Here is a 13,712-nt window from a genome sequence, read left to right on the forward strand (position 1 = left end):
CCCCTAGATATCAGGCGAGTAAGGTGACTGCTAGACCTCTCTCGTACTTTTATCTCCCTCAAAATCAAGCTGACAATCGTTGGAGCTGGTTAAAAGGCCCACACGACCGCAAACCTAGACAGAGATTCAACTTTCCCTGGGATACACAAACCCCTGCCCGGGAGGAGGGGTGGGATGGGGGATCGAACTTGGTGAGGAGTAGAGGAGGCAGACCACGGCAAGGCGGCCCCTTTTACGGTCCTCATCTCATCCAACCCTATCACTACCACCAGCCGCTAAATGGTCCAGCTAACCCCTTGCACTTCCCAATAGCGAATCGCTTCGAATGCCTGTCAACCACAGATTGGGTTGACTGACATACACAGGGCTCCCTAGGGGGACGGAGTCGCCCTAGTAGACCAATCTCTTTCTGCAAGGAGGTTGCAACGGTGGACTTGACCACAGATAAATCTGGAAATAGCTTGGTGGAGGGCGAGAGCCGGGGCATGCCCATGCCCATTCCCCCTAACACAGACTTAGTACTATGTAAATTTCTCACTTGGAATGTGGCGGGTTTAAACGCAAAGGCTTTAGACCCAATATGGCAAGGGTTCATAAAACAATATGACATCCTGGGAATCCAAGAAACATGGGATACCACAACAAGTTTCTCTTTGGATGGTTTCTGTAGTTTTTCCACTCCTGCAGTACCAGGAGCAAGAGGGAGAGCTAAGGGCGGCCTACTCACATTGTGTTCCCTAGAACTGGCAGGGGTTTTAAAAAAATTAGATACCGCACCCACTAACACGTTAGTGGTGGAGTGGACCCTACCTGATTCAAAGACTTTTTTACTGATTAAATTTTATAATTCCAAGGAGTCCTCCTGCGTGAATGAACATTTGACTTCTTTGTTACATTTTCTGTCAGTCTATAGGCATGATTGCACTCCAGTCCCAGAGATGATAATCCTGGGTGATTTTAATATTCACCCCTGTGAGGGTGGTTGTTATAACGACAGATATGAGGGTTTACCTACTGAAGCCATTCCCCACTTCGAGCACACAAATGAGGGCGAGTATCTTGAGACCTTCCTAGCGAATTTAAACCTATTCGAATTGGACCAAAGCGAGAATGATCCTAGAGCTCCAACCTTTGTCGGGAGAGACGCCAACACCGTCATAGACTATATCTTTGTTTCAAACGGGGTCTTGGCAAAGGCACGCGAGTACAGGGTGGTTACTGTTACTTTCAGTGATCATTATCCTATCCTCCTGACGCTGGATCTAGACTGTTTCCGGACCTGTAGACCGACAGGTGTGGCAGCTTCAAAGGACCTGAAGACTAAGTATCAGGGAAGGCGCCTAAAATGGGAGATGATTGTCCCTGATCAATTCTTTCATTCACTTGCCCAAGAGTCTGAGGCTAACATGGCAGTGTGCTTAGATTCAACCGCCCGGGGTTCTGATGTCGTGGCTGCATATGAGGAGATCTGTGTAAGGATCTCCAAGAACCTGGAGCGAAGGTCAGTCGGGCACAGGAACAAGAAGATTCATAAATGGTTCAATAATGAATGCTCGCAAAAACACAGTGCCCTGATGAAAGCCCTAAAACAAAAACCTAGAGACAGGCTCTTAGTGGCTAACTTAAGGAAGGAATATAAAATTGCAGTTTTTAATCGTAAATCCCGAATCAAGGAGGAAGCTTGGGATAGCCTTTTATCCACTGATGTGTTGAGAGACAGCAAAAAGTTTTGGGCCATTGTAAATCAGCCCTTTTTTTCTGAAAATGGGAAATCTGATATGGACTGTGTCATAGAAGATAACATGGCTAGGCCACTTTGAAAAAATCTACGAATCTACAGTACCTACTTCACCTCCCAGTGTCCATGATTCATCCAACTTGGGTATGGAGTTTAACACTATGGAGGTTGAAAGGGCGATAAAAGACACAAGCAAACACAAGGCTCCGGGACCTGATGGGGTCCCCGCAGATCTCTACATCCAGTACCCACAATTTTGGTAAAAGATTTTAACCAACGTTTTTAATGCAATACCTGCAGCTGGCTTCCCATCTTCCTGGTCCACCTCTATTATTGTGCCCATATTTAAGAAAGGGAATAGGGGGGACCCGGCTTGCTATAGGCCAATCTCCCTGCTGGACTCTGCCGTCAAGATCTTGGGCAGAGTCATTTTGCAAAGACTGGGGGATTGGCTGGAGGAGAGCGGGATCCTTTCAGACTTACAGTATGGCTTTAGAGCACATAGAGGGACGATGGACCAATGCTTAAACCTTCACCTTATCATCAGCAAATACACCGTGGTGAAGGGGGGGCTTCTTTATTTGGGATTTATGGATTTATCATCCGCCTTTGATTTGGTCAATCGTTCAAAACTGTGGATTATTTTGCGCAACCTGGGCTTGGACACTACCCTGGTTAATTTCCTGCACGACCTCCATTTAAATTTGTTTGCCTCGGTTAGGGTAACAAGGGAAGGAAGGTGTACAGCAAAGTTTAGGTCAGGGAGAGGGGTCAGACAAGGCTGCATCCTGGCCCCTCTCCTTTTCACACTGTACATCAACTCCTTGGGGAAATCTTTGAACTCAGCCACCCTGGACATGCCGCGCATGGGGGGGTTACCTATCCCGGTCCTCCTATACGCGGACGATGCTGTCCTTATAGCTCGGACTGGCACAGGCCTGCAAAGACCTTTGGACCATTTTGGCCTCTTTATGGAAGCCCTCGATCTAAAGATTAATACTGCCAAATCTCATGTTATGGTCGCTGGCTTACGGAAGAAAAACATGAAGATTAGAACCTTTAGCTGTAATAACTCGCCAATTTCGAGGGTCCCCTTCTTTTGTTATTTGGGCGTCACTTTTGATGAGAAAGGAACTTGGAACGCTCAAATGAAACTTAAGGTGAATGGAGTTATTAGATCCACTACAGCACTTTTGAATTTTTCCAAAAGACTGGGTTCAAGACCTATGGAAGCTATGACCAGGATCTACAGGGCCAAATGCGTGGCAATCGCATCCTATGGGGCAGACATATGGGGCTACGTTTCAACCCCAGGTATCCAAATTGCAGAAAACAATTTTATACGAGCCTTGTTGTCACTCCCGAAATCTTCTCCCACACATTCAATCCACAATGAAATAGGTTTGGGATACGTCTCTGATCTCTTAAAAATGGCCCCAGTGTTATGCTGGATCAAAACCTGGACAAACGAGGAAATCAGTTTGAATCATCGTATCCTCAAAGATTGTATATCTCTGGACAAAGCTGACAATATACCGTGGCTGGCGTATGTTAGAGCGGCATGCGCGAGGCTAGGGCGACCGGAAATGTACTCTCATCCACAAAACCTTAAAAAAGAGGACGTAAAGTGGGTCAAGCAGCATTTTCAAACTTTGATGGAGTGTGAAAGGGAAACAGTAGAACTTTGTAAACCTACGGTGAGATCACTCTTTCAACTTTCCACATCTACAGCCATGGAACCCTATTTAAAATATGTCACCAAGCCTTACCATCGCTTCCTGCTTATAAGGTTTAGGTTCAACCTGATCCACCTTGTGCTTGGCTCGTATACAGAGTGGGGTACCCCAGAAAATTCCCCCCCGTACCTGTGACTGTTTTTCCACACAGGACACTTTGCACCTAGTCATGCTTTGCGAGCACTATTTGGTGCCTCGGAAAAAAATTCTTGTCCCTATTCTGAAACAATTGAACTTTGTCCAGGTACGGCCAGCTTTATTATATCTACAGATGTTGAACTCGGTGCAGGTCACATACGGTGTAGCTTGCTCTTTGGTAGCAGCCGCCAGGCAAAATAAATTAAGAACTGCCGTATCAACTAATCACCAAACCTGACATTAGCAAAACTTTGGTGGGAATGTTCTAACCATGCTGAAATGGGTACTCCCCATATCTATCAATTCTTTTTTTTTAAACTTGTCTTTTTTGTGTTTATTATGAAGGAGTAGCAATCAATTCTTATACTTGTTTAATTGTATTTTTAACCCGATCTTATGTATTATGTATTGCTTTTATGTTTTTTAATTAACCGAATAAAGTTCCTTTGACTGACTGACTGAAAAGAAAACTAGGATATAACAGGCATTAATCAGATGGTGTTAAACTATTTAGAATTTGTGGCAATATCTATAAGAAATACGAGTATACAAGCTCTTTTTAAAGATGGATATCAAGCAAACACGCGAGTGGTGAGTCCGCTCTCTATCTCTAAGCTATTTGAACTAAAGAATATAACGGAACCAGGAAGTGTTGGTGTTGTTGCCTGTACACGGGACGCCAACACAGCGTGAGAGGTGAGTGTTCGTATTAGAGCAGCATGAGGCTTTTTAAATATGACAAGTTAAACTCCGGACTAATAGAGTTAAAACACGCGTTTATATTTAACAGGGAGAGGTGCGGGATCTGAGGGCAGCAGATTGAAATACGAGGGGATATGGAGTGATGCCAATAATCAAGGTACAAATCTAAGGATCATGTAGGTGGAGCTCCGGTCATGTAGAAATAGTGGCTAAGGATGGGACGATGACCTAATGGTGATTTTTAATTTTCAGGAAACTAAACAAGATAAGAAAATAATTTCAAATAGGAACAGGCAACAGGACCTAGAAGTTAAATAAATTATCATTTCAGGTGAGAATAGTCGAGTTGGATTGATATTCCATTGTGGCTTCTTTTAAAAAAAATAGGCTAGTGTAACGGATGGTAAATACAATGTTTTGAAACATAGCCATGTATTATATATTTTTTAGAAATAACGGACAGAAAGGAACTAATTGACTCCAACCTGAGTTTAGCAGCAAATAATTTAAAGAGCATCTTCCCCAGTATATGAGGTAGGAGAACTTCAGCTATTTGAGAACTGAATTTTGGGAATATCACGTAAACGTTATCAGAAGTCTTTACCGCATGCTGAAACTTAAAAGTAAGGAAATGTTTCTCCCTTCAGGCCAGGAATATATGAAGACAAGTTAAAACAATACTGAAATATAAAAATCTCAGTTCTGGGCTATAAGTAGAATTGCCAAGCAATCTCACAATGAGGCTGTTCACCTTTTTCTTTTGCATGATTTGATTAGTGGTCAATTCGAGTCACTAATGTGTTTTTTTATTGGGAATATATGTTTTCATTTGAATTAAAATGTCTTGCAAATATCAAGTTAAAATGTAATTACCGAGGGACATGTGCATGGTGTCACTATATGATTGAAATTATAAGGTGCACAGGTTTTCCATGGGCCGTATGGGGCTCTATTCTCTTATTTTGTAAAAATCTTTTTTTGTAAAAATCTTTATTGGAAATAAGTATGCAATGCTAAGACAGAAACATTTTGTATTGTTTCCAGCCCTGATGAAGCCGATAGGTGTTCAATAACCTCGGCGAAACGCGTTGGTTTGGGATTGGAAAAGAAATAAAAGAAGACGAATCTTGGGAAATTTTTGAATAATTATTTGTCTCTTCAACGAATCATTTGAGCTATTTGAAGCTGTTATAAGTGGAGTGCTTCAATTGATGTGAACTTTCAATGTATGCCTAGTTGTATGATTACGCAGGGAGAGGTTGGGTGTTTTTTCTCCCCTATTGTGAGCACCCAGAGAGAATTCATTGAGCAGGAATATAATTGTGTATTGCTTCTTGAGCGCTTTTCATAACTCCTAGAACACCCAAGGTTATACTTGAGGGACGGGGTACTTTTTTTTTGAGAAGGGTAAATCACTTTGGGGCCTTTTGATTTTTTAATGGAAATAGATGAATTGATGGAAAGCAGACGTCGTCCCCAGAGAGTTGTTGAATGAGCAAATTGTCACTAAACCCACAAGTTGATTAACTTGATAAAGGTACACAACCTAGAAGTTCTCCACAGGACCCTATTTTATTAAATAGGTGTGAAATTTATATTTGAGATACATTTTTTTAATTGTTCAAATTACTGCACACCTAATTTTTCTTCTGCAGTGCTGTAACCAAGTCAGTCAGATATGAGGTTGCTCAGGTCTTCACTGACCCCACTCCTATTTATCTCATTCATAAGCAAGGCCAATATATAACTTATTTTGTCCCAACCCAGTTGGCCTGCTACAAATAATTTTGAAGAGTGACTGACTGTCCTGAATACTAAATATCTTTTAGTCACTGGTCTGACAAGGTGACTGAATCAGAACCAGCAATACCAGCCTTTTAGAAACAAAGGTGTCCTTGAGTAAACATTACCCAGCCCACCTGAATTTTTCTGGTGACCCTGGCATGTGGCTGTTTTTTTCCTTTAAAACGACAGCCTTACAGGAATAACGCTGACATTGGATTTGCTCTGCTCCAACTCAACCTGCCTTTTGAAAAAGCACTCCAGTTTAACCAAATTCACCACAATATAAAACATGGGCTAAGATTGTGGGAAGGTACCAGATTTTGAAACAATAGCAGGAGTTTGTTAATCAACCACTCATGGTTAGTACAGTGTTTTTCCGATTACATTTTTTAAATAAAACACTGCACGCTGCTACAAAGTCACTTTAATCACAAGCGGAGATCAATAGAGTTGTATAAAAGTGACAGACATAGGGGGTTTACAAAGAGTTGGATGTGTCCTTGCCCTATTTAAGTCAACTTGGTGTGTTTCTTTAGGAATGAGTGTGCATTGAAGCTTCTTTGTGCGTTCCTTTTAATATATCAGTGACCATTCATAATCCAGAATCATGATGGAAGGACTAGAAGTTAGGAAGTCATGGGACAATGCGACTACTTTAAGTAAAAAGCCAGTAAACTTTTCTAAACCTAAGTGGAGCAGAGGAAGCAAGGCTTTCATCCTCTTCTAAATTTGAGTTGGTGTTCTTGAAGTCAAGAAAAGAAGTCCAGAGCATCAAATCTTGTACATAAAGGAACGTTACACCAGTACACCACACCTTTCTTACTGACTAGTTATTAGCCCAGTAGGTTATGGGGTGTTAACCTTAAATACCTGGTTGGCTTTCAGAGTTTGTGGTTTCTGGATCAATATCAGACACCTTGTGCACTTTACTTGGATCTTGGTGAAAAACTTGGAGAATGATAATAGTAAGAAATCTAAATCAGTACATTAAAATGCCTCATAAAATATATTTGTCTGCATGTTTAGTGCTGGTTTGCTTCCCCATCTACCTATTGTTGCATCCCCATTATGTTTCTTACAAAATGAGAAGACCTCCCCCCCAACCCTCTCCCCTTTACTCACGTATTCATCCAAGTGTCTGTTCTTCTTCATACCACAAAATGTGTGGTTAAATTAGAATTCTATTTTGTGTTTTCACTTCTCACCTTTCCTGCTTTATACGTTTCTCACTTACTTTTCTCCTATATCATATTTATTTAAATTTTTCACTGTTCATTCAAGATTTAAAGCTGATTCGTTTGACTCCCTGTCTTGAATTGAGCTCTTTTTCACCAGAGGCCAATGTAGAATATTTAAAGGTGGTGTGATGTCATGCTTATGGTAGCACAAAATAAGCCAGGGGCATGATCCTGGTCTTTCTGGATCGTGACCTGATCATTTTGTCTGCAGCCCTGTTGCGAAGGAGTTGTTTTAATTCAGCCTTCAGTTAAATATGGCAAGCACGGTGTGATTTTGCTGGAAAGTTTCCTGGGAGAGAGAACTTGTAGCATGTCTTGTAGTTTATTGTATGTATGTAAAAAGCAGTGGTAAAGTTACTACAAAAAATGCTATTTCACCCCGTGAGGAATGTATCCTGATCATTAAACACCACAATCCTACCAGCTATCGTCGTGATTTTTACCACTGAACATTCTCAAAGGCAGTATTCATCTTTTTGCTTCACCGTAGTGTAATATGATCCTAGGATCACTCTGCCAGGGAGTTTTCAGTGATCTGCTGAAATGTGGTAACATTAATATCATTCTGAAGAAATCTAACATTTACCTCGGTTTTCTTCCGAACGATAGATCTGTGCCTAACCTAGCTTGGCAAAACTATCAAGACGGGTGTCTAACTGGCACGTGGCTTACATTCAAAGTGGTACAAAAGGGGGTGGTGATGGACGGAGCATCTGAATCAATCAAACACTCACTCCCAGTCAAAAGATCTGGGTTTAATCCATCACCGTTCTTTAGCCCACTCTGCCACCCCAGTTCAGACATGGCTATATGCAAATCAGTCTGACCCTGTGCCTCATGGGAACAGTCCAGCCCGAACTGCCAAGCCATGTCTTCCCTGGACCGGAAACAAGCTTCCGAGGACCGGTTTCTGGCATTCCAGCCATCTTCAGCCCGGCTTGCTTGAGTCCAGTGGCAAAGTGAGCAAGGGACTCACGTCTGAGCATACCCTGCCACGCTTATGGCGGCACAGGGTCAGACTGATTTGCATATAGCCATGTCTGAACTGGGGTGGCAGAGTGGGCTAAAGAACGGTGATGGATTAAACCCAGATCTTTTGACTGGGTGTGAGTATTTGATTGATTCAGATGCTCCGTCCATCACCACCCCCCTTTTTGTACCGCTTTTGGCCGCCATAAGTGTGGCAGGGTATGCTCAGACTTGAGTCCCTTGCTCACTTTGCCACTGGATTCAAGCAAGCCGGGCTGGAGACGGCTGGAATGCCAGAAACCGGTCCTCGGAAGCTTGTTTCCGGTCCTGGGAAGACATGGCTTGGCAGTTCCGGCTGGACTGTTCACATGAGGCACAGGGTCAGACTGATTTGCATATAGCCATGTCTGAACTGGGTTGGCAGAGTGGGCTAAAGAACGGTGATGGATTAAACCCAGATCGTTTGACTGGGTGTGAGAGTTTGATTGATTCAGATGCTCCGTCCATCACCACCCCCCTTTTTGTACCGCTTTTGGCCGCCATAAGTGTGGCAGGGTACGCTCAGACGTGAGTCCCTTGCTCACTTTGCCACTGGATTCAAGCAAGCCGGGCTGAAGACGGCTGGAATGCCAGAAACCGGTCCTCGGAAGCTTGTTTCCGGTCCAGGGAAGACATGGCTTGGCAGTTCGGGCTGGACTGTTTCCATGAGGCACAGGGTCAGACTGATTTGTATATAGCCATGTCTGAACTGGGGTGGCAGAGTGGGCTAAAGAACGGTGATGGATTAAACCCAGATCTTTTGACTGGGTGTGAGTGTTGGATTGATTCAGATGCTCAGTCCATCACCACCCCCCTTTTTGTACCACTTACATTCAAAGTGAGCATTTCCTTATAAATCATCATTTTGGCTCCGGATGTTGCTTTAGCATTGAGATGGATCAACTAAATATCTTGGGGGATGTTCAATGGATATTGGATGCAGGTAACTCTTGCCTTCTCGGTCTCGTAGTGGCTTTACAAAGCTGATCATGTTCGACTAATCTCTATCCTGGCACATTGCATATACTTTTGTGGTTCTGTCCTGAACTTGTTCTCCTCTTCTCTAAGCAATTGATCTCAATTGGCAAAGTTTGAATGCCATTCTTCAGCCTCTTTTTTGATGACTTGTGGCGTATATCAGGGTTCTATCTTAGCACTCATCCTGTTCAATCTGAATCCTAAGCCACTGAGTTACCTGTGTGCGCATCCAAGAGTCTCCGAAGTGAAGGCTGTATGTGGATGACACCCAACTGTATTTAAACCCCTACTCCTTGAAGAAAACCCTCACTTTATTCACTGTTGTTTCCAAAATCTAATTTTGAAGGGCCAATAACTTTCTGAAACTTGATCCTAAGAAATACGAATTTATTTTCCTACCCCCTAACATGTTCCATCTGATCTCCTTATCAAATTGAACGTTGTTGGTCTTATCCCTTTAATTTCATCCACATTGAAATCCTTGTGGATCACACTTGATCTTCCTCTTACAGTTTTAATTCTCTTAAATAGAATTCCCAAAGCTCCAGTTTGCTTCATCCAAGCCCTCCAAAAAATAAATGTAGTAATTGTCGGCCACTCATCTAAGAATTGCTGCCCTTGCATCAGTTATTTCACACTTGACCATTGGTAGCATGATTTTACTGGAGAGATACAGAATTTGCTTACCCCTTTCAAGGACTTTCTATATTCCACAGCCAGTCGTTTTCACTCAGTTAGAAAGTTTGTTCTTATTAATCCTATCCTTTCCAGCTTGACCTTGCAGCAGATTAAGGCACGAGTAAAATTTGAACTGTAAAGTTTAACATACAAAGCCCTTCAACTGAGCATGACACCCCTACTCAACATCTCAGATGGACAAAAAGGACTGATACATAGGTACACACTAGTTGAAGAAGTACTTAGATCCACAGGAGCAAATCGGGATATTATGAATCTAAGACCCACATTTGTTCTGATGTAATTCTGATGACCCATACAACATCACCTTCCTAGGCTTTCTCTCACATAGATAATGTTCTTCATTTATCTTGTTTCTCCTACCTCACATGTCCAAATATATTGCTACTGCCGAATGTGTTATTGAAATGTAGAGTGCCATTAAATCAAATGCTTATATTTTGTGCACTCTTCATTGGCAGTTGTGTATTTCAGTCAGATTGACCCTTGAATAATCTGTGGTACCCATGAGCAGTGTCTTTGTATTATCACTGTTGAGCAACAGTTTGCCCCTCTGCATCCAGGCTTTACTATTTCTGACACAGTTTATCTTTTACATGTTGGTTTATATGATGTGTGATATGCATACATAAAGTTACTGATTTTCTGTGATATCAGTCAGTTGATTATGTGGATTTTACAGAGGCTCAGCAAGAGTTCAGGACTCGGCAGACACAATGAACCCAATTTACACTGCATATATCACACTGATTGCAATAGAAATAAATTAGATCATGACAGCGGTATTACATGCAACAGAGGTGTGTTCAGTAATACAGAATCTATTCTTGTCCTTTCGCATAAGCCTTCATGTGTTGAAAAGTGTAATGTCTGTTCCCCTGGAAGTGCGAAATTTGGATTAAAAATCACTTAGCAGTTTACTGGTCTCCTGGTATCCAGATAGTTGGTTGCAGGTTTTCTTGCTGATATAAAAGAGGCTATAATTGGACAGGTTGACCAGGCTGCTATCATGATCTAATGGGAGGAGTCTATTGATATCTGAATTAGAGTGCGTATGAGCTTTGAGAATTCGACAAGTGCTGATATATCACTCTTTAAAAACTTTGCATTGCCGGTCTATAGAGTAAGGACAGTTTATCTGAATGGGATAAGGTATTGGTGTTGGCCTGTGGTTGTTCTGGAATAAACTGAAGCTACAGTGCCTGTTGCTTTGACTCAGTAGCTGGGTGCCAGGTGGTGAATTGGTTGATGACAAGCTGTTTGCACTGACTGATGTGATTTTATTTAGAGCATAGAAGATACAGGGCCTGATTTAGATCTTGGCGGATGGGTTACTCCTTCGCAACGGTGATGGATATTCCTTCAGGGTAAATATAAATCCCATTATATCCTATGAGATTTATGTTTCGGAAGACAGAATATCCATCACCGTTGTGATGGAGTAACCGGTCTGCCAAGATCTAAATCAGGCCCAAAGTTGGTACAGTGCTTGATTAAGTTCTTGTAGATACATTAATATTCTGTGATGAAATTCATCAAAATTGCATCTCATATCGGTTCTTTTTCGCTATGTTCCATGTTGTTTTGTGGCCTAAAGAGAGTTGCTGGTAGATGGTCCAGTCGGTTGGTGACTGGGATCTACTGCAGATTGTTTCAGGGCTGCGTCTTTTTGTCTCACTAGGTAACAAGTAACTCATCTAGTGTTTTTGTACTTGTGTGGAAATGTCTTTTAGGTGCCTGCATGTGGCTAAGTGGTCTGAGATTGACTTTACGATTGACTTTACGTTTATTACTGTTCTCACACATATTTGTCATACATAGAATGCAACAGTGACCAAAACACCAACCTACATTATCACATTCGTTGCCAGAAAAAAATACCACACTGGTTGGTCCACCTAAGTCACAGCATCAAGGAAATCTTGAACTGCAGCAATATCTAACGTGGAATATAACAGTTACTTTCTTTTTGTAAAGTACATTCTGTGGTTTAGCAAGGATGACACACGCCATAATGCCTACAAGGAAAACTGACCCCAATCCCATTGTTGTGTAGGAAATTACACGATAAGTATAATAGGTCCCTTAAACTACTTGACCCCAGTAAGCTGCGGTAATGACAGCTGCAAAACTGAATAAACTTCACACTTTTGCAGTTCTACCTTTCTTTTATCTAGTGAATTTTGTGAACATATATGTGCGGTACCACTTATATTTGTATTTAGAATGTTGTCACATTGCTTGTTGACATGTCAAATTCCTATGATTCTGTAATTATGTTTGTGCAAATGTGAAGATGCTTCTTTATTCCTTCTAACAGAAAAAATACAAATTGCAATAATTGTCAAAACATAAGTTCACTTAATGACCTAATCATTGCAACTGTCTCCCCATGAGTCCTGATCACCTTAGGGGGTATCACAAAGCAGGAACTCGATTAGCTCAGGGTGAATTTGCATTTCCTTCACATAACAGGCCCCCGAATTGTGCGTCTGTCTTATCTAAACTCCATTACATTGATTGATTAGTCAGGACTTTTCTCTCAACTTGGCACTAGAGCCCAAATTGTATTGCCCTTGGCTTAGAATACTATATCTGCCCAGTCAACACAATGGCAAATTGAGCTTCGGGCCATAGTCAGTCTAGTGGTCATCATTGCAATGGAAGCAGTGTCATAGCATACATCCCTTTCTTTTACTTGTAGGCAAATTTGAACCTGAGATAGACTGTGTTCTTCATTACCTGTCCCAAAGCTCATGTTCGGAAAGCCGCGCGCTATTTAAGGTAGCTTTTATGAATAGTGTTTCAGACATCTCATGAACAGTGTTGATGTTTCAGGATCCAAAAGATGAGCAATTTCTGGACATCGCCAAGTCTATGGAGGAGATGGTCGATGATGATGTGGACTGCTATTGGCTTATCCGAAGTTTTGTAAACCTACTAAACAGAAAGTATAAAGATTCTCTTCCACAGCTGGTGAGCACTTTTGGGCATTTATTATGTTGGAATGTATTATGCAGACAATGTCTGATGCTGTGTATTTTGCTGACAGTAAAACACTGCTGAAATAAAACTTTGTATCTAGCCTGCAAGACAGATTTAGACTATAAAGAGTCCTCATGTTGTCAATGATAGGACTGGCTATGAGTATTTTCACCTTATGTAAAAATTGCTATACCCTTAGCCCTGTGAATATTCCATTCTTATTAAACACAAGGGAAGGGGAGAGGGTCAACCACATACAACTCTACCAATCCGAACCCCCTGAGGACCAATTTTTACCCACATAGAGGGTTGGAGAGAATCAAGATCAAACCCCAAACACACCGTACAACAAAACAAAAAGTGTTTGTTTTGATAATACTGTCCTCACTCACACACCGAAGTGTGTGACATGCTTCATCATCGGGTCTGCTTACAATACGCCCAGGTGTAGCCACACTCTGGACGGAGCATAAGGGAGGGGGTTTGAACATAAAAGACCACTGGACACAATATAACAAAACACAACATATATACATGAACGGATATGTGATCAGTGAGTATCACCCTGTGACTGGAACTAAAGTGCAACACGTGCAGTTAATCAGGACGTGTTAAAACTGGTTTGAGGATGCCAAACAGGAAATTTATTGACCGGTTCCGCAACCAGGATTAAAAGAAAAGAAAGGATGGGTAGTGTTTACAAGA

General features: G+C 41.8%; 1 protein-coding gene across 1 annotated transcript in view; it reads left to right on the forward strand.

The window, feature by feature from the left end:
- Positions 1-13,712, forward strand: part of TBC1D7 (TBC1 domain family member 7) — a 185,736-nt gene that overhangs the window by 58,163 nt on the left and 113,861 nt on the right. Inside the window, exon 5 of the mRNA XM_086965258.1 lies at positions 12,861-12,998. Within this exon, the coding sequence (XP_086821384.1) occupies positions 12,861-12,998 (138 nt within the window). The remainder of the gene's footprint in view (positions 1-12,860; positions 12,999-13,712) is intronic.

The sequence above is a fragment of the Lissotriton vulgaris genome, chromosome 4_1, assembly GCF_964263255.1.
Source record: "Lissotriton vulgaris chromosome 4_1, aLisVul1.2, whole genome shotgun sequence".
Classification (NCBI taxonomy): Eukaryota; Metazoa; Chordata; class Amphibia; order Caudata; family Salamandridae; genus Lissotriton; species Lissotriton vulgaris.